Raw genomic sequence first — 27,002 nt, 5'->3', positions numbered from 1 at the left:
ATAAAGCTATACTGATTATGAAAGCAATACAGTTAGTTACATTTTATAACAACACAAAAATAGCAATATCTCCTCTATGGTTCTTGGTGTGACAATATCACTGCATTACGCTCCATTTAACATTCTATTAGCTTTAATATCACAATCCAAATCATATCCATAATGTTAACTACTCTTACGGAGCACAGAGCAAAGTTTTGGTGAGTAGGCGTATGAAGATCAGAGGCGGTGCCGGGTGTCAGATGCATGGAAAAGATACAGCAAACTGGTTTGTCACTCCTGCTGATTAACGCGGCTCAGTGGGCGGACATGTCTCTCCACCAGAAACATCTTTAAATGTATCTACAGTAGGAGCGTTTATTCACTGACAAATAGCCTAAATTGTACACACATTGCACTGATGTTCACAGCTAACATTACACTGCTAACTTCATACTCTATGTGTGAAAGAGGCTTAACAGTGTAATTATGTCTGAGGGAAGGTTTCTTCTCGATTTGTATGCAGAACAATATTCAGATGAGAGCCATGCCTGGTCTTTATGATAGTAACTTACAGTTGCTTCAATGAAGTGTTTTATCAGTGCATCATGTTTAATCATCAGTCTTTTTCATGTCTGCTGTTTAGTTTAATTAGGGGGGAAAAAATCCAGTTTCTGCATTAAAACACATGCATTATTGCCTAACTGTATGTGCATTTTAAGAGTTTAGAGAACTACTATGAATGAATTATTCATTCTAATTCACTTCGTCATTGTGCAGCACTTTAAAAGTCACACTTGCCATGTTGGATCGTGCTCCGTAAAGCATTTCCCACTGCAATGATGTGGGGCTTTTGTTTAAAGTCTTGACTGTTGATTCTGCATGCAGGCTGGCCAACCCAACCCGGCGGTGAAGCTCTATGTAGTCAATCTTTACGGGCCGACGCACACGCTGGAGCTCATGCCTCCAGAGAGCCTGAAACTACGGTGAGAAGTGCTGCTCTGCGGCTTTTTTTTTTTCTTCTATGGTCTATTTTCAGTGGCATTTTTTATTATTCAACCACATGCAAAGACTTGTGCTACTAAACTACTCATTAAACTTCTTTTGTAACATGCAGTACACATAGAAATTGTGTGCTATGGTAATTTCTGCCCACCTGTGATCTTCTTCTTCATGCACATTTTCCTTTAAATAGCCTTGAGTATTTTAAGACATATATATTATATATTATGGTCAACCTGCATGTCCTTGACTGATATAATACCAATCTACTGTCTTTGCCAGTGCACAGATAATTATAAGACTTGAAATAACCATTGTCATTACAATGTTTTTCACAGGGAACATTATGTGACAATGGTGAAGTGGATCAGCAAGACCAAGACATCTGTCAGGTGGTTGAACCGGTCCCAGAACATCTCCATCCTGACTGTGTGTGACACCACCACCGGAGCCTGCGTCACGGTCTGTGTTTTGAGAGACAAACCGATAGAGATGTATAAAAAGAAAGATGTGTCCTTGGGTAGAGAAGAAGACTGAAAAATTTAGAGGCATCACACCCTGCTTGTTTTTATTACCAATGATGATTACCAATGTGTATCAAAGACAAATCTAAACTGTCCTTATGTAAGGGACATTACAGGAATGAATATTTCACATATAATTCACATAATACTTTAAAGGCTCAGTCACATCAGCATTTAAAACTGCAAAATCAATTTATTTTAATAGAATCACTGACTGGCTTACAGCAGTTTGTCTTCAGCTGGACACTTTACATGTTTTTAAGGAAATTACTATCCAAGAATTAACTGAACAATTTCACACACGACACCATCATCAAGTCCACTGGACATAACACCTCACATACTCTTATGAGATGTTCTAGATAGTATAACTCCTTGCCTGCTCTCAATCATCAACAGTTCTTTATCTTCTGGATGTGTTCCTGATTATTTTAAGACTGCTAGTGTTCAGCCACTCCTCAAAAAACCTGGCTCTGATCCCTCTCACCTTAGCAACTATGGACCAATTTCTAAGCTTCCTTCTATATCAAAAAATCCTTGAGAAACTTTTCTCAAATCAATTGTTGTAAGTCTTGATCAGCAACAATGTTTTTGAGAAATTTCAATCAGGTTTCTGACAGCAACACAGCACAGAGACCGCCTTTGTTAGAGTTATCAATGATGAAGGCTGACGCAAGTGAATGCTCGGTGCTGGTTCTGCTTGATTTTAGCGCCACTTTCAGCATGATGAATCATAATATTATTATTAAAAGGTTGAGAACTTGTGTTGGTATCTCCAGGACTGCCTTCCAGTTGTTCCCCTCATGTGTTTCTAACAGAAAATTTGTTATGTTAATTGATGGCTTTACCCCGTCTCAAGCATTGTCTATGTATGGAGTACCGCAGGGCTCAATTCTAGGACCAATTTTATTTTCTCTTTATTTACTCCCTTTGGGCCTCTTTATCAAACATCATGATATTTCATTTCAGTGTTGTGCAGATGATACTCAGATGTATTTGTCCTGTGAACCATCTGAATCAGTTAAGTTATCTTCCCCCTAATTACCTTTAACTGCGGTTAAAGAGTGGATGGCAGAAAACTTTCTTTAGCTTAACTCCCCCAAAACAGAAATCCTCATTATCGGCCCTGTGCACAAACAAGTTCTGCCTGCTCTTGGCTCTCCAGCTCAGTATGCGTTACTAGTTATGCGTTAGTAATTTTAAATCAACCTCTCTCTCGAGTCCCATGATAAAAAGCATATCTCTAGAATTAGGTCTTTTACTGTTTTTAATGATCTTCAAATAATTATTCATACTTTTTAACATTTCTCGTCTAGATTATTGTAATGCCATGTTTACATGTCTTGGCCAAAACATGATTGCACGGCTTCAGGGTGTCCAAAATGCAGCAGCAAGACTTTTAACCAAATCACGAAAGCATGATCATATCTCCCCTATTTTAGCTTCCCTTCACTGACTGTGCTTGTTTGTGAAGCACTTTGTAGCGGAAGTTTCTAAAAGTGCAAAACATATATAAAGTTATTATTATCAATAATAATAATTTTCAGAATTTTCAGAGTTTCTTTCCAGAAACTCTTTATTGAATACAATTATGTACAACCCTGATAACAAAATACAAGTGGGACGTAAACAGTACAAACTATTGTGACTGACTAGCACTAGCATATTACTGGCTTGCTAGTTAGCTTACCAGCTAAAGTAGTTCACCAACTAGCCCTGCAAGTAATCACTAGGCTTACATAAGTAAGCTTCTACCAACACATATTTTGCAAGGACATGCAAATGAACTTTGTTATGACACTTTCTGGTGTGAACGGGCCTTAACTTTTGTATTTGTTAAACTATTGATTTTTTGGAAAATTGAAACTGAAATTGGAACTATCTTCCTGTGGTAAGCTTCTTCTGTATTCCCTCCATATTTGGATGACACACAGACCAGTGTCAACCCAGCAGTTGAACTGTGGGACTCAACAGGCTACTCTCCAGTTCTGTGGCTTCTGATTTGGTGTGATTTGCATGAACAAACATGCCACCCAGCCAAGAGACAGCTTAGCTCAGGCCTGGACACAGATCCCCTGCCAAAACTCTGGCTCAGACTGGGAATGCCGTCCCCAGTGGCGTGTTAAAATAAACGGCAAAATAAGGGGTCCATTATGTGACAGATGATTGTGTTTGGAAAATATGCCACAGAAGTGTTATCACAAATGATGGTTGACAAAATATGAAAAATGTGAAACTTACAATTGTTTTGCTGACATAAAAGAAAACGTATTTTGTGAAAGAATGTGATTATACCGTATCTTACAACACTGCTCTGTTCATCCTTTTTGTTGTTCATTCTTTTAAAACCTCTGTATATCAAGTGGAAGTAGAAAGTAGAACCAAGAAAGAAAGGCTGTAAAGATGGGAGAATTTTGATGAGTCTCACACTTTGCTCTCTTTGACATCTTTTTCAGAGACTTGAAGAAAGCTCCGAGCTCTGGCTTTCCAAGCAGGTAAAGTTCTCTCCTCTCCAGGTTTCCAAGTCTTTACTGTGCTGTAATTTCACCTGTTAATCCTCTCTATATCAATATCTATCAAATGATGTGACATAAAGCACAACTTCACCAGTTTTCACTCTCTATATCTTGAGGGAAGGTTCTTTTCATCCCCCAAAATCCTGCCCCTGATGATGCAAACACCAGCTGAGCAGCAGCAAGAAAGACTCATGTCAGCCCCTCAAATCATTGAAACTGTGAGACTGCAGGGAACTGCAGTCTTTCCTGATACTGCTCGGTCTCTATATCATATACAGTGTCTATATCATTAGTAGCAAAAACTAGAGCCTTCCTCTGACATATAAAGAGAACTGACAAGTGTATTGGGTGTATTTGGGGTGTCCATTACGTTACGCTACGTTAGCACCAAATCAATAGTTGTCTGTTAGCTAGCAAACTAAGTAACTAGGATTTTGACTACATATGATCGCAATATCAATTCAGTGCTAATGTTGAGCTAATGTTTGCTTGAATAAATCGAACTTAGAAGAAGAAGTAGCTCTACTTCTTCATTCGCTCATGTTGGACTGGAGGCAGACACTACAATGACTCTTAAGGGTACAAAGTGGTATTACGAGACAGGACTGGCTAGCTGATTAGCATGCTAACTTCAGTAAATATCTCTGCAACACAACACATAGACATCTGTGACATAATGTCAAAACTGTTATTTAATCACATTCTGTCAATAATTTTAGGTTTTTTTTTTAATGTTTTAAACTGAAATTCTTACATATAGGCCCTTTAAGGCATATTCCTATATGAGCATGATTTGTGACATCACAACTAGTTTGGAGCCAATCCTGGTCCAGTATGCAACTTATACATGCGTGATGTGGAAACTTGAAGCCTCCAGTGCACATACACTGAGAATAGACTTTGAGTGAAGTATGAGACATGTTGTGTCCAATAGTTAAACTTTTAAAATGAAAAATATTTGCATATTCGTAGATTTGGCTTGAGGAAAAACAAGGTTATTGAGCTTTTTGTGGAAAATACATATCAGAAACCTATTATTAATCCAAGCAGGGTATTTTTTTATGTCTTAAACATTGTCTTTTTGTCAAGAAACAAATATTTACTTCAGATCATCAGAGAGATTTGCCAGTACATTGTGAGTTTTTTTCTAATGTTTTCTTGCAAACACTTACCCCTGCAAAGACTGCACTATAGAATTTACTTGTTTGGTTATGAACCTCTTTTCTTGTGTAGAAATGTCAAGAGCGGCATGCATATTCAGTAGCCTGGCATCAGATAAAGAACATAAGACAAACATAACACTGTACAGCTAATTCCATATATATATTTATATATTATATTTTTTTCAAAGGACAAAGTGTGGTTTACTCAGCTTTAGCATTTTTTTTTATTTATTTAGAGAGTGGGAAAGCTGAGACGGAGGCAGAGGAGAGAAAGTTCTGGCAGGATTTCATCATATAGCCCTGCAGCCATACATGTTTGGCTGTATAGCGGTGGATAACTTGACAATCTTGGCACACACAGAGCTTGCTGTCTTTGTTAAAGTGGTAATCTGCAAGATGCTCATTTACTAACTGAGACATTGTGTTAGTGCAGGGAAAGGGCCTTTGCTTTGGGACTTTTATGTAAGATCCTCACATAAGACCTCAGAGATCTCTGAGGCAGAATGTGTTACTATGTGAGATATTTACTGATTTACTTGTCAAATATAAATCACAAAGTTAAGCATTGCCTTATTTCACAGCAGATGACTATGATTTTCTGCTGATCAAGTAGTAGTATTCAGATCCTTTACTTACAGGATAAGGCTGGCAATTTTCTATATTCTTCTTATTGTCAATAAATCTCATGTGCAGAGCCAAACCAGCAATGAACTCATTCAAGTATTGTGTGTGTATCCGAAGTCAAGGTCCATAAAGGCTGGATGATATCATCAGACTTATTTTCTGAGGCTTTACAAAGCTGCTCCATCCACAAAAGACAGATAACTGGTTTCACAGACTGAGTAGTATTCCCCATGACAAGTAAACTGACCCTTTATGAGTAAAATCTGTGGAGTGCCCCTTTAAGTACAGCACCAGTGTGAGGTTGTGGTAAATGGTGTAAATAAATAGTTTTTCTCTCTTCTGCATTCTGCTTCCTGGGACAGGTTTTACTCTCCTCTAGTGTTACATCAATCGGTGGTGTTGGCAATTGAGAAAATAGATATTTATTCATGTAAAAAGTGGTTTGACTGTGAAGGCCATTTGCACATCTCTCATCATCATTTTTAAACACTTAAACACACAGACTGTTGATGTCAACTGTAAGCATATGGTAAGCCTCTGAAAATAGGATACTTAAAATCATACTTCACACCTTTTTTGACAGATTCATTTATTTATTTTTATTTTTTTTTTACCAATGTTTATGTCCAACCTCAAATAGGAACATGTTGATTTAGATCTGGTGTAGTGATAAATACTGTGGAGTTGATGTTTCCTTGTTTTTCCTGCAGAACCAAGAACCGGTGTTCTCCAAAGACAGCAGCAGATTCTTCCTGACTGTCCCGGTCAAACAAGGAGGACGTGGAGAGTTTCATCACATCGCCATGTTCACCACACAGGTGAAGTTTATAGCCAACTTACCCATGATTTAATAAAGTGTACAGTCACTACGTTTATACACAAGGGGTCAAGTTAAGTCCTTCATTCTCTGTTACTTCTTAGACGAATTCTGTGTATTTCCACAGCTTTATTAGAGCAGTTTCATTCAATGTGCAGCCAAGTGTATGCTCTCAAATAGTTAGACCAAAAATGGAGGAAATTATTCACAGCGGCCTTTATTTGTCATGCCATTGTGTTATTGAAGTGTTGCCATATTCAAGAAACATCTTGCATCTGATTTATAATACTTTCTTCCCCACCAGTAGAGGCACAAAATCCGATAAAAATAGCCTGTTCTCATCTTCCTCATCCAAAGAAATCCATAAGGTGCATGTTAGTGGGGATGAACAGGCTTATTTAAAAACAGATTTGAAGGCCATTACTGTTTGTGTTGCACAGAAGTTCTTATTACTCATTTTATTCCAATAATAAAATTACTCTCCCCATATTAAAATTCATGCAGTATTTATTAATGTGATGAGCCAGTTTAGCCAATAACACATTTGTCAGATTTGATAAATATTTGCACAACTAAAAGAAGTAGTTGCTCAGTACTTAGCAATAAATAATATGCAAACAAGCCACAAATTTAAAGACATAATAGGTTGTCAACACCTCTATGGTCAGGGTGGGGTTAAGTTTAGGGTTTGGTCAAAGCTAAAATAATTATTTTGCTAGGGGCTGATTGTTGTAATGGTTAAAAGAAACCAGCATAGATTGTTGTGTGAACTCAGGTCTCCTGTGCTAAAGTCACAAACTTAGTTCACCCATCCGCTCAACCTGACCTGCCTACGTGAATTTGTGGGTCTATAACGTCACAATACTTCCGACTTTGCTCCTGACAGACAGTACTCACATGGTTTCGAGAGGTCCATGTCAGTCAAATATCAACCAAAGTAATGTTAGGTATTTGAACTGTATGGTGGCACTAGAGGGGGACTATGTGGGGTATAGCCAAACCAAGACGGCATTGAGATAGAGTTAGAACAATGAGGGTGACAGGCTACAGTACGTTAGCTCCTGCTCACTCTTGGCAGTGCTGTTAGCGATGTTAGCCAGCCGGCAGTCAGAGGGAAAAGTCCCACAACCAGCAGCTTCAGGAGGTTCATTCAGCGCTGATATGAGCAGAACTCCTAGCTGGATTATTCTGTCACTAAATATACAACTTTTTGTAGGCATTTCCTGTGGTCCGAGATGTGAGCTCTGTAGCTTTTCTTTTATTTTGCTTCTGATTGTTTCTGCATCTGCCTGTTGTCTGTGTGTTTGGATCCAATCTACCAGTCCTTTCAGAGTGCTGGATATTATAATCTTTAACCTTTTTATGAAGGTTGATTGTCATTGTTTGTGTGTAGTACTTTTGAATAATCAGATGTGTTTGCCAAAGGCATATGGTACATGAAACTGACTCTCAAAAGCCACACATCCGCACCTAGTCTTGTTTATTTGTGCATTTACTACAGATTCTGTAGCCGCAGCAATAAATAATTAAACTCCGACTCTCTGACACTCTGTACACCCAACCAGCCAGCCCGACCTACCTCCCTACAGGTCTATTCAGTCTGAATACAAAGTATATTTGGCCTGGAACTTTTTTGCAGTCCGTGATAATTTGCTCTAAACAGCCAACGTAATATCTGACACCATGGCAACAATTGTGCATATGTGAGGAATGTGTCTGTGTGTGTGTGTGTGTTGTGTAACAGCTCAGAGTTCTTTCTACTGCTGTTAATAGACATGGATAAGTGTACATTTTCTGCTCAAACTAAAACATTTTCCACTTGAACCTCAATTCAAATCTCTTCACACAACTATAAGAGGTCCTTGTCAGTGAAACATACACAGAGGCCGAGATATCTAAACAAATCCAATGCTGTGTTTTTGTAGGAAAATCATATGAGGAGACCTGAGCATACAGAAGCAAAAAAAGTTATTAGATGGAGCTTACCAAGTTCAAATAAACCTTTTTTTCTTTTGGTTACCTCAGTTCAGAGCAGATCAAAACGAAGTCCGACATCTAACATCAGGGAACTGGGAGGTGACGAAGATCATCGCCTACGATGAAAACACTGACAACCTGTAAGTCTACTGTCGGTAGTTCAGTTTGCCATGAATAACACATTCACACTGTACATGAAAATGTGTGGTATACTAATTTAAATGTATGGATTTAACTAAAGCAAGAAAAGCAAAGACATAATGAAGTTCAGATTTTTAATTTTGTGTGTCTGTGTTTGATGTTGCTTCTCTTTGTTTCCTCTTGACAGTTATTTTCTCAGTACAGAGGGTTCATCACGAAGGCGGCAACTTTTCAGGTTTGCTTTGCATTCAGTATTTGATGTTGACAGCTGCTGTACTTGTACTGCTCACAATGTACAATAAAAAAAAAGATGTTTAATTAAAATTCTTATTTTTAACCTTTGTCCTTCAGCAAGACTCTCACAAGTCTTTTATCTCTCTGATTTCATTATCAGTGTAGTCACGCCATGTTTGCTCAGTATTTCTTTTGGAAAACAACCCTTTTATTACTGTGAATATAAGCACATCAACTCATAAGGCTGGTATTAATTAATCTTTTAATTATTATCAACGATCGTCATGGCAAAACCAACAATGCTAACAAGTATTTGCTGTGTAACCAAAGACTGATATAGATTCCTTTGCAACATAGAACTCTATTGTTGTCCAAAAACTGTTAAAATACATATCATTGCATTTTGTGAGTCATTCATTTTAATAAACACGGACAGTGTAGATTATTCTGAATGCATTTGTAGACTATGTTATTAATCTCATACATTTCCCTGTTTACACTGATTTACTACTTTGACAAGCTGAGAGGAGTAAAGCTCCATTTATTATGTGTTTTTAATAGTTTTTGACAATTTTGAGAATTTAGCACAGAGATGCAGCCTGTATCAGGCTGCGACTTCACAGGTAATACTTGTTAGCGGGATGTTTTTATTGTTATTTTTGGTCTCTTCAAGGGACGTCTTGATTATAATATAAAATGATGTCGGCATTACTCTTCGTGGATATGTTTTACTTGAGAGGTTTTTGTGCAGCTCGTCTTACCGTACTTTCCCAATTTATTATCTTCTCTCCTCTCAGTGTGAAAACCGTGGGTCTGTTCCCACGACGGTGTTTAACATGTGAGCTAAATAAGGCTCACTGTCTGTACTTCGACGCCGCCATCAGCCCCACAAACCAGCACATCATCCTCCACTGTAAAGGTAGGTCATCAAATATCCAAATTTAACTTCCAGGTTACAGGAGTTCGAGCGTTTTTAGCTTCTGTAACGTGACGTATTTTCCAAGTGAATATGGATTTTGAGGACGGGGTTTAATTATGAGAATGATTTCACAAAATTGTTCAGGGATTTCATTTGGTTATGTCAAAGCAGGTGTAATGTAGGAAGCCACAGCAGTTTGGATCAGAATATCACCCACTATACAAATAGAGAACTTAGAGAACTTCACACAACAGTCGTTAAATCTGGGAGAAATGAACAAATTAGATTGCAGCCCCATTCTTCTGACCCATTATTTCGCTCTTGTAGCTGCTACAACTGACAAGTTAACTTTAAATGAGTCTACTCTGAGTCCAGGATGACTCATCAAAATAATTTTATGGGGTTTTTCTCATCAAGGCTTTTTTTTTTTTTTTTGGAATGACCTACCTAAAGTCAGCACGCTGCTCCTCTATAAAACTCATTTTCATGACTTGCTTTTGAGTAATTATCTTTTTCTTGCTTTGGATGATAATGATAACTGCAATATCACTCCACTATATAGATTAGTGCTGACTGATGATAGTAGAGGAATGATCTTTTTTAGGCAATAAAAGGATGTTATCTATATCCATTTTGTCATACAAAGGTTACACCTGCATTGCTTTCCTCTGTGAGATCCATGATGAAAATATGCAAATTTAAACATAAAATAACACTAAACTTAAGACAAACTCAACTTTTACCTTTAACTTAAAATGATCTTTACGATCAAAGACAACTCAAGATTTAAAATAGGATTATAATCAGTTTTATGTTCCTGTTTCCTATTTATGAAGCCATTGTCTTTATTGATGAGTTGAGATCATTTGGCAGATGTCAGGGTTCATCGTCATCACCGGTCACCCTCCAACTATTCAGATCAATCAACTTCTAATCAGTTCCTAATGAGAGGTGAACGATTAGTCACTCTATTGTGTATAATTACTTTTAGATAGCATTATTGGGCAATGAGTAGCGTATTTAATAGAGGGTAACTACATATTGTTTGTGGTTTCAATTTATTTTGAGCAGATGAGAGTGCTTCATGCTCAGAAGCGGTTGGGCTTTGGCGTGGTGATTTATTGGACAATAACAGCGCTCCCTTTCCCAAAAGCAATAAAAAGAAAAGAGAAAGCTTGTTGTTTTCAGAAGGCCAAGTTCACATAACCTTGGCACGCTTATCCTGACACCTGTTTTCATCAAGAGCAACACAAGCCTTTTAATTCTACTCATAAAATGCTTCTGAGTGGTTTAGTGTTTTCAAGCAGGTACATGCGCATAATGAAACCATTTCTCTATGTGACACAAGCGATTGTAGTAAGTAATACAAAGGTCAAACCTAATACAATACAAACAGATAAGTACGAGAAAAGAAATAAAGAAAGAGCTGCGGTTTGTGTTTTAGTGCAAATAAAGTGTGGAGTAGGTGGAACGTGGTGGAGGTGATGAGGTGAGTTTTGCAGTTGCAGAGGGAGTGATTCACTTGCAGCTCAGCTATTGAGTAAACCTGCCTTCTTATTAACCTCTGAGTAGGTATTTTGCAAAACGACATTGAAAAGATCTGACTTAATTTGACAATCTGAGGCTATTAGGGAGGCAATGTGAATAACCTTTAACCCCTAATTGATACAGGTAAGGTAGAGAAGGTGACAAGCTAAATCAAGATAAAAAAAAGAACAACTCTGCTGCCTGCGTTTGACTTTTGTGTAATTGCTTCAGAGAGGCAACCTGACATACTGTGTCGTCTTATTATTTCGTTTTAAAAATGCCAGTTTCCACATGGTAATTTGTGAAATTACCCTTCAGTGCTTATGCGCAGTACACATGAGGATTACAAAATAATGTTTAAATTATACTTACAAGCTTCTTTTTTTATCCCCTTTTAGGTCCTGGAGCACCTACTGTGATCTTACACAGCCTCAATAATTCAAGTAAGGACTCCATTTAGTCTCGCAGGAATGATGACTATGTGATGACCGTTTTTATCATTGTTGGCAGGGCGGCCTAGTTGCTGGTGAAAAAAATTGAGACTGCAGCAGGTCAGATGTTTGAAACCACACGGTCCACTTGCTTCAGAGTGTTTGATCGAGACACTGCAGCCCACTAAGCTTTACAAAAACAAACAGGAAAAATAAAAATTCCCCATTCACTGATTGTGCACTGAGTCTGCAGAGTCACATTGGTAGCATTTATAAGTTTAACCAAAACTGAAAAAATCTCCATATAATGAAAACATGCACGTATATCACATGTAGGAAAATGTAAGGTTATTACTGTGAAAGAGGCCATATTATTATATTAATTATATACTATTATGATATCAGATCTATGCTAAACATAGAGCTTGAGAGTTAACATATGTAGAAATGCTCCCTGCAAGTCAAAAGCCTTTACTACTGTAGTTTTTTTCATGGTTTGTTGACGTAGCCTCCTGAGTGATGCAGCTTCCAGAAGCTGACCAATCAGAATAGAGAGGTGCCTTAAAGGGACAGGGGCTAATACGGCCTGTTTCAGACAGAGGCTGAACTGAGGGGCTGCATAAACAGTCAGATACAACAAGATAAATACTAATTGCTATTTTTTTTTTGTACTATAAACTGTAAATCATGCAAAGATATTCCAATAGAGCCCCAGATTAAAAATATAGACCTGGAAATGTGCAGAATATAGCCCCTTTAATGTTTGCACTTGCAGCAAGCGGCTGAAGTCACGTCAGGCAAAGCCAGAAAAATGTCTTTATACAGTAGTCGTCTATCTTACGTTGCCGCCTCGTCTGTGACAGAACCCATCCAGATCTGTGGTGGATCCCGGCTGGATCCTTACTCTGTACTCGGTATTGATGCCCCCTAGTGATAGTGAGGGCTGCTACAGTACCAGTCAAAAGTTTGGACACACCCTTGAATGAGAAAGTGTGTCCAAACTTTTGACTGGTTCTGTATATTGTGTGTTAATGCAGCCAAATTCATGTTATTATTGTTGACATTTACATATTTTTCTGTTTGTGTTGTGAGGACGAAGCAGCCAAATGATGTAAATGCAGCTCAAATAAGTTGCTGCCACAGTAGTAATCAAATCATTATTTTATACTCCTGACGTAGCCTTTCAATATCAGCATAAATAGATTAATGACAGCCATCGACTGTATCGACATGTAAAATGAGCGATTGCGGAGCCGACAGACGGTTGTCTTCTTCACTTCACAGCCACACAGTCACGACCGTGCGGGCAGACAGCCGAGCCGAGAACACACAGCCCATTAAACCTCCGTCACGTCCCCCCTGTTCTTTGTAACTACGTATGTGCCTGCTGTGTAATGACAGCACCTGTGAGATTTATAGGCTGTTTAAAAGAAGTGAGGAGTTGTCTTCTTAACTGTACATATTTGTAATATTTCCATGACTTATGCTACAGTTTTAACAACATACGTAGATCGCTGACTAAAAATATGTTGCTAATCCAGTGTGTAACAGGGCAGCACAGCCTCTGAATGATATGAAATACAGTAAGACGATTATTTAGCATTGATACTGCTTTAGGATGATGAGGGAGTGACTAGGATGCAGGATCCTGCCTGCTTAATATGGTGCTGAGTTGGTTGTCAATGAATATTTTTGCCTAAGTTTTTTTTTTTCCTCCCTGTTTTTAATGAAATGAACACTGTTGGAAAGACCAGACAAGAGACCATTGCAATATTCCACCCTGCTGGAGATGAAGGCATAAAAGAGTTTCTCTAAATCCTGTCTGCACATGAAATCCCTAATTCTGGTTATTTAGACCATTACTGGTTGAATTAGGGATTGCCTCAGTCTGATTGTTGAAGCTACCCAAGGTCTCACTCTGGAGTAATGTAGTCAATATAAAACCTGAATGGAGGTAGAGGAGATTTTCTTTTTGAAACTCGCCAACAGCGTTAAATGAAAAGGCCGTATGAGCTATACCTCATTTCGGGTTGATCCTGCTCAACAGGGAGGCTTATAAACTCAGATTTCTTCCATCTGTTCTTTTCATCTTCCTTTCCTTTTCCCCACACATGCTGTACACGCACACACTCTCACTCTCACATAGATCAACCATGCACATGTCTCCTCTTGTTATCCATGTCTGTATGTCTATCACTAGCTTTTTTTTTCACCCCCCCCCCCACCCCCCCCACCCCCACCCCTCCCCATCCAAAAGTTAACAGCTGTGCTGCAGAAAAGCAAGCAATTTACCCAGGGTTATTTGGATAGGCCCTCCATCCACAGCTGGGAACCCAAGCCCCCTGGCAGTTTCATAATGAGACGTCTATTGATTTTGGGGTTCCCATTAGAAATGCTGGATGAATTCCATTTCATTTAGTTGGTTCACAAATGGCTTGAATGGAAAAAATGGCCAAATCAGAGAGCCATTGTTTATTGCGTGTGGAGAAAATAGCAGAGCTCCTGTTTTTGAGGCCAGAACGAGCGAAGCCGCTGTGTGTAAAACGCCTTTGTGAAATGGAACCTTTTGACTGTAAATTTATGCTCATCCAAATTTAACGGTGGTACCAATGATCAAATTATTATGATTTATGTTAAGGTCACTGGCAAATCATTTTGTTCCTTTTCCCAAATAACAAACTATATCCAGCGTTTTGCAATTTTTTTGTCAGTGAGGTGTTTCACAAATCAGTTTTTTGGTTGAACATTTTATTACATTATTATATTACAGTCTCATGATTTAGAACTGTTTCATTTCTTTCCAGATGTAAAGTTAAACCGTAAAGAGATTAAATTCAGGGATGTACTCAGCTCCGCAACCCTTAAATCTACCACAAAATGAGACTGTGTCAAAAACAGTCCAGGAGACTCAGATCTCATCCATCGCACCTACACTTTCCATCTCATCTCACTACATCACCGGCTTGAAAGACGAATCCTCGTGTCATTAGGGGTCATTTGTATGCAGCAACACTTATTGGCAGCAATTTTGGGACTCTTTCATCCTTTAACTGCATCCCCTTCATCTTTACAGATTACTACATCCTTGAGAACAACTCTTTGCTGAAAGCAGCCTTGAAGTACAAAAGGATCCAGCTGACTGACTTCAGAACTGTTCAGATGGAACATTTTGGTGAGAATAAAGTGTTGGTTTCTGTACTGTTACTGTGGATCAGGGATGAATCAGTAATACATTTGCTTTTCTCTTTTTTCTTTCTTTTTCTTTTTTAACAGATTTACCTTTGAAGATCTCCTACCCACCAGACTTTTCTGATTCACGTCACTATGGACTACTGTTGCTGGTGTATGTACCATGTTATACATCAGTGATGAAAACAGTAGATTCTGTGTTTTAGAAAAGACATAAAGTTACATATTTTATACCAAATCTTCTCCAACAAGCAATACAGGACATATAATAGAGGCCTGTTTAATGTGTGAGGCATGAAACTTTGCATGCAGAGTAACCAAGGTCATGTCAATGCATCCTCTTGTCAGTTGCATTTGAATAATAAACCAGTTTAAGAAATTCAATACTGGAAGTAATATGTGTCTATATGGCACAACAATATATTTAAGGCATAAGGCTGGTGATATTTTATATATAAATACAATATAGTTTATTTTGACTCAATTCCACATGCATCATCCTGCTGCTGTAACACTCACTAGAGCACCAAATGTGTATTAATCCACAGATGAAAATAGTTCCTAACAAAGGCAATATTTCCTCCTATAAGTGACATTTCCTAAAACCAAGTTTTAGTGCCCAGCTTTTTTCTGAGCCTTAAAAAAAAAAAAAAAAAACTGATTTACATCTTCAGAGGGAACCAATGGGCTTGGGGCTGAGTGCTACAGGCAGGGTAGGGAAGATGGAAAATATTGAGGGGTCAAGCCAATTTTTATTTTTATGGCCTAATATCACAAATCACCTTTGAAACCTTTACCTCAGGGTTTCAAAGTCTGTACAGCAATACAACATCCTCCATCCCTCGATTCGATTAAAAAGAAACTCCCCCAAAAAACTTTTAATTGTGAAAAAAATGGAAGAAACTTTATAAGGAGCAACAGAGGAGGGATCCTTCTTCCAGAACGGGAGAACATGCAGTAGATGTTGTGTGTACAGAACCAGATAGCAAAATTACAGTATGGAAAAACAGGATGACAAAATTATAGATAAATTATGAACATATGTGAAGAATATGGTGCCGCCAAACAAATACAGATTTACAGGACCTGAGTTGCGTGACCTCCATCTCTATGGAGACCTAGAAAGAGGAAAGGCTACTATTCACACACACACACACAGAAAGAGGAGAGACAAAGAAACCATACACACACAGGGGAGGGAGAGACAAGAAGTTCAAAGACAGACCAACACATTGTTCATTATATTTTCATGGGAATGTTGAGAAAAAGACCTAAAACCAGGCCTCCGTAACTCATTAAAAGGGTTATTATAATTATAAAACAATTAGAAAACTTAGAAGATCCTCTGTGGCACTTTTACAGTCATTGAAATCATTTCCTTATTTGTATCTCCTCTCCTCTGCTCAGTGACGGCTCCCCGGGTGGTCAGGCTGTGAGTGACCGCTACGCTGTCAGCTGGGACTCTGTACTGGTCAGCTCCGATAACATCATCGTGGCTCGTCTGGACGGCCGGGGCAGCGGCTTCCTGGGCCAGAGGATCCTGCATGAGGTTCATCAGAGACTGGGGACCGTTGATGTTCAAGACCAGATTGCAGCAGTAGAGTATGTTGTTAAATGTTCCTAATCTTATTTTTACCAGCATGAACTATATCATCCTCTTCTTAATATACATTATACAGCCAGTAAAACAGTTTGCTACTAAATGAAAGATAAAAGTAAGAATCATTGACTTTTACTATTATTATTTATCATTAATTATTCATTTTTATCATATAAAAAAACTCTCTTTTCCTTTTAGTAGCTGTAGTGGAGATTGATTATATCACATAATCTTCATTCAGTTAGTTCAGATGTCAGGGAATAACAGATGAGCAAAACCATCTGCAGAGAAACATCATGTGTAACGGATGGAAAGCTCCAGAAAAGCTTGAGGTGTTTTGTCAACGGCTGGAATGACTGTATAATATAGCAACATGCTATCTGAAGCACTGTGTATCTTTGAATTTAAACACTCTGTTGTAAGTGGGAGTGAATCACTTGATAAATATGTCTTATTTTCATCCCTAAATTGGTCCTTTAGAGAGTTCTGTAGTGTAACTCTCTGTCTCGTGATCACTAAGCTTCAGCTCATATAGATCAACCTAAAAACAAATATGCCTCATCAAACTACATGTGCTGATTACTTTGCATTAATTAGCAAATATTACTGGAGTGATTTAAAGTAAGAGCCTCTCCACAACAATCTTAGGCATCGTTTTTTTTTTTTTTTTCCTGCCAGATGATTTACACACAAACACTTCATCTCCACTGATCCTCCATAACGCCATCAGATGTAATTGCAGAAAGATTTGTGACACTCTGCTGCAAATATACATTCGAAAACAGAAGGGTGATATTATAATGAAAATATAATACCACTCTTGCGATAATAAAACACCCCAGTCGTTTTGAAGCCGGGTTTCAGATGTTACGCTTGTTTTTTTTTAAACTGCAACTCATATAATATATGTATTTTTTTCCAGATACATGATGAAATTTCCATATATTGATCAGACACGGATAGCAGTGTTTGGAAAGGTGAGTCTATGTTCTTGTCTATAATGAAATGATGTAAAAAATAAATAAATCTCCAGTCTATTTTTCAGTATGCATATCACAGGCTGCTGCTCCTGCTGAGCAAAATCTGTGTAAAGAAGATGCATCGATGCAGTCTTTCACAAATTAAAAAGAAAGCTTATTTCCTTCTTGCTAAATTGCAGAAATTATGTTACATGCTGTTTTTTATTTGCATTCTACTAAAGCAGATCATTTTTTAAAATATCAAGGTGCTATTTTCAGTGATTAAGTTCATTTTGCAGTGGAATAAATGATTTTTTTTTGTTTTTTTCACTCAGGGTTATGGAGCCTACCTAACATTAATGATGCTCAAGTCTACAGACAGTCTGTTTAAATGCGCCTGTGCGATGTCACCAGTGACAGACTGGAAACTTTACGGTAAGTACAAAATCTCTCCATTAAACCCGCCATCATGTTGAATTTACATTTGGATCTTACATCAAGTAGAGCTAAGATCTCCTCTTTATATTTTCCATCTGGTGAGTCAAGTATAAGTAAAACACTCTAGTATAACATTTGATGTCACGCTTGTGCGGAGGCGGACAGTGTAGCTAAAGATAGAATTTTTTTGTTGTGCTCTAATCTCTGCCTGTAAAAAGTCTGTTTAGCTCTGACAGAAATGTTGAATGTGAGGTGAGAAAGTGCTTTTTGGCAATACGAAATCATATTTGTCGATCAGTAAGGAACATCCTTTACAGTCTTAAGATGACACTGAGGACCCTTTCACCCACACAGAGTGTTATTTTCCACTGAAAGTATTTCATTTTGGCTCAAGATGACGGGAGAGGCCACTTTGTTTAGGTACTTAGCTGCAGCTGAAGCTCTGTCTAACAGCGCCACTGTTAAGAATGTATCACTTCTCATTTGCACAGCATCAGCATTCTCTGAGAGATACCTTGGCATGCCATTACGGGATGACAGCAGATATCAGGTGCGTGTTTACCACCTCCCCTCGCTTGTTTGTCGTTGATCTTTGAAAGCCGCTTGCTGTAACATCACTGACACACCTACAGTTAAGCTCCCACGGTTACTGAATGTCTGCCGCTATCAAAGTCAGAGGCAGCGATGCTTTGCCTTTTCTTGTGTTTTTTCATGCTCTGTAGGATTTTGTCACTCATCTCTCTTTGGTAACTGTGTGCACTGGTGTGTCAGATCACATGCCGGAGGTTTTTTTTTTTTTTTTTTTTTATAAGCTGCGGCAAAAGGGCTGCCAGGCTGTCTCGGGCCTCCTGCACAGACAGGATGTTTAGCTATCAGAAGTGTTTTCCACAGCGTTTTCTAAAGAGGCAGTGGGAACGAAACTGAGTCTTGCAAGCACATTGTAAACAACCAAAAACCAAAAAAAAAAAAAAAAAAAGAGTCCTGGACAATTTAAGATCTGCTTTCGATATACTGTGACTTTGCATTTCCTGTGTTCAGGCTTGATTTTACACCTTCTTCCTCATAATTAGTACAGATGGTGATATTCCAAGCACAGAGAATAATGTCAATGGAAGATATTTTATCTCTTGAAAATCACTAATTGGAATGAATGACTGTGTGTGTGTGTGTGTGTGTGTGTGCATGTAATCAGGATATAAAGTAATTTACCACAATGCATTCATTTGATCACATTTGGTATCTTTTTATCGCCTTCCTCATTGCCAGTTGGCATATCTATCAATATATTATCTCCCCACTATTTCTGATTTCCTCACAGTTCTCCAGCGTGCTGCAGAATGTTCACGCACTTAGGGAGCAGACGCTGATGCTGGTGCACGGCACAGCAGATGGTAAGAGAAAATAAATTGTGATAGAATGAATATACTGTATCTGTGGTGCATCACTGCGGAGCACAAAGAAGCACACAATCCCGAAAGGTAATGAGCCAAATGGTTTTTAATCAAAAGATAAAAACAAAAGTGGGTTATCTAAATTGATGCAGGTGATGCATGTCGAATTTGTTGAGTTATTTCCATCCAGCCAGAATCTGATTGTCTCTTCTCTTCCGGTTAGGATTCAGGCTGCGTTTTGCTGACATGTTTCATTTCTTTATTCCCAGCCAACATCCACTTTCAGCATACTGCTGAGCTCGTCAAGAACCTTGTGAAAGTTGGAGCAAACTATTCAATGCAGGTGTGTATCACAGAGACAACAGCACCGTGGAAGATTCTTTATACTGCATTTGTAATGTATAGGAACAAAAACAGTGATCCAAATTTAAGTGTATGCCAATGCAACACATGATTTTAAGTAAATCATGCATTCAGAATTTGTGCCCAAATGTTCTGAATCAGCCCAAACTGTCTGTTGAACCAGACATCGCTTCCTTTCCAGCAGTACTGTAATTACAAATACTGCTATTCTTAGCACTTATCATATCATATAGAACTTGACAATCAGTATGAGCATCACAGTATGCGACCATCTGAAGGCAGCAGGAGAGATATGTCGACAGATCTGTAGCTTAAAAACAAGGAACTAAATTTAGTCTTCTTATTGAAATGCAGGTTTAGTTCCTCCAAATGTTCCTGCAATGGAAACACCTCGCATGATTCCCATAATTCCTTTTGACCTTTTTTTTTTTAATAATTGTGGTGATATTTAAATGTGAAATGCTAACCTATTCCAGTTCTTTGCACCACAGAACGTAGAGCAACAGAGTGTTTTTTTTTAACCATGTTGGCATATCCATCACTCACCCATCCTAAAGGTGTGTTCAGACAGAAAGCAAAGCAAATTTACACCTTGCCTTGCCTCATTCCCGTGTGTTTGACCGCTGGATGTTTGTGTTTATTTGCCCCAAACAGCCGAAATACCAACTGTCCATTAGCTGTAAGCTAGCAACAGATGCACCGACCGTGTCTGTCTGCCGTGTGCCTGTGTGTTTGTGTTCAGTTCAGCCTCTGACTGAACTAAACTCACCAGAGACTCGGGTTCTTTCTGTTATTTCCCTCCAGTCTCTCTCCTTTTTCCTATTGTCTCAGTACGTTTATGAAGTAAGCCAGATTCATAAAGCTCTGGGATATGCACAATTCTTTCGCTCAAGTTGAAACATTTTCCATTTGCGCGGACGTGTTGTCACGTCAATTCGTGCCACCTCGGGCAAATTAAAGTTTAATTGTGTCTTCCCATTGACTCTGTAATCACGCCACGTTCTAAAATTCACTTCACGTTCTGTCTGAACACACTGTAAGGATGTGAGCTGGAAACATTAAGATGAACTGCACCAGTTTTCATCAGGATGGTGTCATTTTCCCACAAATAACTTATGCCATTAGAATAATGTGAAAGATGCCATCATCAAACTGACTTCTGCTGAAGATGAAAGCCATACTTTAGGTACAACATGATAGTTGATGCTTGTACCTAAAGTTAGCTGAATCATTAATGGATATTATGTGCACAAATGTTTACGTCACCCACCTCTGGATACTGATTTACATACCTTTTACCCACCAGATCTACCCAGATGAGGGCCATTTCCTGTCTCAGCAGAGTCGCCAGCACCTGTACGCCACACTGACCAGCTTCTACAGAGAGTGTCTGAAGGAGGAGTTACTACCACTGCCCGATGAGGAGGAGGAAGAGGAGGAGTAAGCGGGAGGCTTTGAGGGTCAGATCTTTGGCAGAGCTTGAAGAATTTTGCTAAAATCCGTCAAGGCCTTTCGCGTTTGGACCAAGTGTTTAGCCAGACATGGACACTGGGTTAGAGCTGCTAATGCTCTTAAGCGTGTATGTATGTATGTGTGTGTGTGTGTGTGTGCGTGTGTGTTACCCTTGTATGTGTGTGAGCACTACAATGTGTGACCGTGTATGCCAGTGTATAAATGTGTTGAAAAGATAAGTAAAGGACACAGTTGACGACAGTGACACTTGCATTGCCGGGACTCGAGGCGGGAGCTGCCCTCTAGCATAAAGTCATTACAGTTTCGGGGCGCTCCGTTTCTCGGCAAAGCACACGGAAGACTGCCTCCATTTATCGCCGGCTCTTTGGGCTGTAGTCATCCACACTTACCAAGTGCATGGTTCTTTTTCCCCCTCTTGGCTTCACTCATTTTGCCATGTTAGTCTCTTTTGTGGTAGCACTTGGGAAGAGAAGAACACCAATGTATACTTTTAATCTCACCTCTCTACTTTGGTTGTTGTACTGTTGCACAAGAAAAATGCTCCGACCATCTGCAAAAAAATGTTAAGTCACGCAAGTTCACCACAACCAAGCCGATCCTAAATAAGTGCAATTCCTGCTGAAACCCTCCGCCATCACCCCACCCTGAATGAAAAAATAAAAGAAGTCTTTCTAGGTTACACTTTATTGTACAGGGGTCTTGTGTAGACATGTACAATGCCTTATGAGGTTCAACATACTGTAATATTACTTGCTGGCAGTGGTAGTCATCCATTAGCAGTGTCATGTAAACCTATGTCAACTCAGGTCCTTCGAGACACAGCATCGCAGTCAGTTTAGTATCTGAAACAGTTACAACACTATGTCAGCTGTATGGTCATGAATAAGTTATGAATTCTATATGAAGATTATGGATATTTGGCCATACAGTCATTTCAGTTTCAGGCTACACTGCAAAAATTCTCCATCTTAATATGTCATTTAATCTTGTTTTTTCTTAAAACCTTGTTGATGATGAAATCTCAAAAACATGCCGTGAGATCATTTTTTAATGCATCTCCATCTGATTCAAGAGCTTTCAGGATATCCTCAAATTTGAAGAAAAGAAAAAAATAAACTGCATTAGAAATTAATGAAAATAGATTTGTTAAGATGGACATTTTTACAGTGTCAGTAAGGTGTTTGCATGTCTACAGGGAATGTGTCAAGTGTTGCCACATTTTGTACAGTACAATACAGCAGAGTGTGTACATAAATATATTTTTGAGATGTCAGATCTCATAGAAAGTTTAGTCTATGGGGATGGATTGATTTGACCTGGATGTCTTGTACTTTTTTTGTTTCTTTTTCTGTTTTCCTTTCAGCTGTTGATTTTCTTCTTAGGATGGATTTTGTAATGCTTGTTCTTGTTCTTTTTCTTGCTGTTTTAAAAAAAAAAAAAAGGGACAGGGCAGGGTTGGGGTGTTGGGGTTATTGTGATTGTCCTCTAGTGATGATTATAAATAAAAAAAAAAACATGAAAAACAATGTGTTATCCTGATATATTATAAAGAACACACATTACAGCAGAGAACCGAATCTGCCACATTTCTCTGCAGGATTAATTGTTTTAGAGGATGAATGATCCGATCATCATAACACTTTCAATTTAATGTTTCATTTGTTTCTTCACCTTGGGACTAACATTAAAGAGACGAGGTAGTCTGTCATAAGGCTTAGGACACCTACGTTAATGATTTAACTGCCAGTTTAGCGTCAATCATCGCTGCATCAACACTGCATGTTTGTGTGCATTAGTCATGGCTGAGCAGATGTCTGTTCTACTGAGGGGCAGAAAGTCTTAAGTCTGCAAGATCTGAAGTGCCAGAGTTGATTTTGGTGTTTTTCATTAGCGCAGATGAGCCATTTATTAACTCTGATATATTTTCATCGCATGAAAAGTTTTTGTCTTGTTAAAAATATGAGGGGAGAAACAAAACTAATGAAAAGAGCAGTAATGTTGTGAAGGTTTTGTTATACACACAGTCATGCACAACATGCAGTGAAATGATTGGCAGTGTTATGACTACATGTGCATCTTCCTGTACATATATATACATATATATATATATATATATACAGTACAGGAAGAGAATACATTCGGGTGATGCGATGGTTTCACCCTATTCCACTGATCTACAGGTGGCTGTAATGCAGCAATACACCAACAAAGGCAGAGAAGAAGAACGTAAGCTGGTAAGCACCCGATATGACTGTTTATCATCACACATCTGTCCCAAATATATGGGCTTGTAAGGACCGAATAAACCAGTAGGTTCAAGAGATTGTTATCACCCATTTATTTCAGTGAGGCAATGTTTTTGGAGCCTAGTGGGCGCAGAAGAAAACAAAACAAAAGAAATGGCTGCCATTGTTTTTATTCTCAGTAGAAAATACAATATTTTTAGGTAGTTTTGGCATTAAAATCCATTTTATGTGCATTTTATTTTCATAATCTTTGTTCGGTGAATGTATATGATGTTTAGTTTGTTTCTTTCAGGCCTTTCTCTCGTTGCTACAGACACTGCTATCGCTGAAACCACGTAGTTTACATGTTTGAATCATTGTCTTTGTGTTGTGTAGTGATCTGAGCTGTCATGTAACTGTTTTTGATGATGTTCTTTCAATAAAAAAAACTGTAGATTTTAGTGCGCCCCAGGGATGAGTTCAATTTGAAATCCAGCATTTGAAGCTTTGCAATTGGCTGATTTCTTGAGGCGATGCAGCTTGTAACTCGTCGTTGTTGTACGTTATCTCCAAGCATTTTCATGTACACAGTCCTCTAGACTTTTTCAACGAACCTGAATTATTTCAACACAGTTTATTACATTCCTGAGGGGGCTAAACAAACATGTGGAGACCATAATTAAAAAAAAAGATCCTTAATCACGCTGTGAAGGGTTTCATAACTCATGCTGACAGTAAACACAACTCGAAAACTCTTTTCTACAATACCAGCTAAATTATCCCAGATGAACAGACATCCTCTTGATTTTTTTTCACCCTGATTTTCTAGATGCAGTAAAATGTATGTTTTGGCTGCAGTAGATTGTTGATATATGTAGTTAAGACACATTTTTTATAATCATAGGCTGATTACAACCCTACTTTGGAAACTGGAAGAACTACGAGTATGCCAGCTGATTTGTACGCTTCATAACAAGATCTATGGCACCTCTCTGATGGGATTTGAAGTTTTTAAATACATTGATATATTCCCCATAATTAGAAGTTGACAGTATTAAACTGTGGGTACTCCGGGGGATTTTAGGGGGTGGGAAACACATTAGAGTTATCAGATTTTAGAAATCTAATCATTAGATGGGTGAAAATTGTTTTTTTTCCATATTTGTCAGTGCCCACAGTTGGTCTCCAACGGGGATCGTACCCACATGACAGCTGAGGTCAAGAGCTTTCTATAACAGCTGGTCCTATGTCTGTAGCCCCCCCCCCCGTTGCTGAATGATAAGTCTTCAAACATGCACTGAGTTCAAGGTTCAGAGGTCAACATTTCAAAGCAGGAGCCATGTATCATCGTCAGACTGACACAATGTCACTTTCCAACGATGTCTTTGGTTTAGTCCTATGACAAAGTTGTAATTTTCACATTTCATGGACATGACTTTGCCCAGGCATAGCTTCACGTAACTGTCTGACATTATTATCACTAAAAAAGATTGGTTTTATCTCCCCTTTCATTCACACTCTGTACCTCATAGTCAGGTGTCCTGTCAAATGTAAAAGTTTTCAGTTGCCCTGGTGGGTCCACTTAACCAAGGCAATGACCTGGCTTACAAAAGAGAGGTCCAATTATTTCTCAGCTGGTGTGCTGCAAATTTTTAAAAAATTGAATGTTGAGAAGCCCAAAGAGTAAATTATTTATTTTTAGAAGGAAGACGGAGAAGGTCTTGCCAGTGATACTTGAGGATCAGCAGATAGAAATTGTCCAGTCTTACAGATATATTGCTGCTGGGGGGAGAGGGGGGGGGAGGGGGTGCAGCATCACCGCGGATGATAACAACAGGATCAATAAGATGATCAGAAAGGCTGGCTCAGTGATTGGCCTTACCCCAGACTCATTTTAGGTCACTGTTGAGAAGTGAACGAGGGCCAAACTAAAATGGTTCTGTATTTTGAAGGCCATCCATTACACAGTGTTTTTAACATACACAGAAGCTCATTCAGTGTTCATCTGAACGACCCAGAAGGTCTTTTGTTCCAGCGGTGGTCACATTTTTTAATGAATACTTTTAGATGGGGTCTAGATCCATAGCACCTTTCAGCTCAGCTCTTAAATTGCTTTTTATGGTGTTATTTATGTGTTGTGTACTGTGAACGCATCTAGACCCAAACCACCTTTCAGCTATTAATCATGTCTCAAATTGCTTTTATGGTGTTATTTATTTGTTATGTACTGTGAATACAATGTCTATATTTTTGTTATTGCTATATTTTTTTTGTTGTCTGTATAAATTGATTTGGCAGCATATGAGTTTTCCCCCACTGGGGATTAATAATCTGTCTAATCTAATATTTTAATGAATAATCTAATCTAATCTAATGAGACAATCCCTGTGGAAGCAGGCGGAATGTGATTTTGCCACCAGATGGTGCTACGAGTAACTTAAAATAGCTTAATGTAAACATACCTTAGCTGAAATATAAAAAATGAATGCTTTCATTTCTATGCTGTATATAAAAGGTGCAATTACAAATTATGTTTATAGAGAGTAATGAAATATATGAACCAAGTGCAGTGATTACATGAGGGATGTCCAGGTTGATAACTTTGTCTTCATCCTGTTTATACGACCATTGGTACAAGATTTGATGCAATTAAGACTACAGGCGACAAAGCAACAGGCTACAAGTCATTCTCGATGGAAGCCGATGACATGAAGCTACAAACTGATGCCGGACACTTGTCAAACTGGCCTCAACTTTTTTCAGTGCTCCAGAAATGCGGTGAAGCATCAACCAATTATCAACCAATCATCCTCTTCCGTTCTGTCTTAAAAATGGAAGATAAACTGATTCTAGCCGTTAGCCAGTTCCCTGTGTTATTTAACCCTTCATTTACTGTGACACTAACAAAAAAAATGCAGCTTGGCAGAAGGTGGCAGCTATTGTGAGATTACCGGGTATGTAATGTACATGTTTACATGCATGTATGATATATGGACATGACCTTGATCATTTTTGCTGACCTCAATATTGCCCATTGTGTTGACATGTGTGTTTATTTACATAAGAATGTCACCAACATTTTAGCAAACATGATGCCAGAATGAACAGCATAACTTATTGTGTGTGGACTGTTTGAGGTAAATAATCTGTCTACCTGTTTCAGCAGGATGTTTCCAGAAGGTTTCAGCATTTTGATAAATCTGGTTTTCACTCTTGCTGTTACAATTTTTAAAAAAGGGAAGGCGGTGCGTGAGGCCTGCTCATCAAGGGCAGATCTCCCACACTCTGCATTAGCAGCTAATAAGCTATTCATGTCACACTGGCTAAGTAAATTGTCATCACCAGCGCCACTCATAGGGCATTAACCATAACCTGGCCCATAAAAGGTGTGTACATGTAGTTAAGCATACTCAAACTATCCCTTTCGTGTATATTTGATTTTTCCAAAAGAGCATCATCTGAAACACGTTGCAGCTTCGACGTGACAGCAACTACAAGATAATATTGTTT

At 38.5% G+C, this 27,002-nt stretch overlaps 1 protein-coding gene across 2 annotated transcripts in view; it reads left to right on the top strand.

Annotated features, from left to right (window-relative positions):
- Positions 1-24,125, top strand: part of LOC122992637 (inactive dipeptidyl peptidase 10-like) — a 205,135-nt gene extending 181,010 nt beyond the window's left edge. For both annotated transcript variants that reach the window (XM_044366492.1, XM_044366493.1), the window contains exons 10-26: positions 868-965; positions 1,320-1,443; positions 3,962-4,000; positions 6,519-6,626; positions 8,651-8,742; positions 8,931-8,978; positions 9,775-9,896; positions 11,822-11,866; positions 14,928-15,026; positions 15,128-15,197; positions 16,451-16,645; positions 17,566-17,620; positions 17,938-18,037; positions 18,532-18,590; positions 19,359-19,431; positions 19,701-19,774; positions 21,101-24,125. In XM_044366492.1, coding sequence (XP_044222427.1) covers positions 868-965; positions 1,320-1,443; positions 3,962-4,000; positions 6,519-6,626; positions 8,651-8,742; positions 8,931-8,978; positions 9,775-9,896; positions 11,822-11,866; positions 14,928-15,026; positions 15,128-15,197; positions 16,451-16,645; positions 17,566-17,620; positions 17,938-18,037; positions 18,532-18,590; positions 19,359-19,431; positions 19,701-19,774; positions 21,101-21,238 — 1,539 coding nt within the window. In that variant the 3' untranslated portion in view covers positions 21,239-24,125. The remainder of the gene's footprint in view (positions 1-867; positions 966-1,319; positions 1,444-3,961; positions 4,001-6,518; positions 6,627-8,650; positions 8,743-8,930; positions 8,979-9,774; positions 9,897-11,821; positions 11,867-14,927; positions 15,027-15,127; positions 15,198-16,450; positions 16,646-17,565; positions 17,621-17,937; positions 18,038-18,531; positions 18,591-19,358; positions 19,432-19,700; positions 19,775-21,100) is intronic.
- The last annotated feature ends 2,877 nt before the right edge of the window (positions 24,126-27,002 follow it).

This window comes from Thunnus albacares, chromosome 11, assembly GCF_914725855.1.
Source record: "Thunnus albacares chromosome 11, fThuAlb1.1, whole genome shotgun sequence".
Taxonomy (NCBI): domain Eukaryota; kingdom Metazoa; phylum Chordata; class Actinopteri; order Scombriformes; family Scombridae; genus Thunnus; species Thunnus albacares.
The sequence above is the reverse complement of the archived record's forward strand: the minus strand, read 5'-3'. Positions and strand labels throughout refer to the sequence as shown.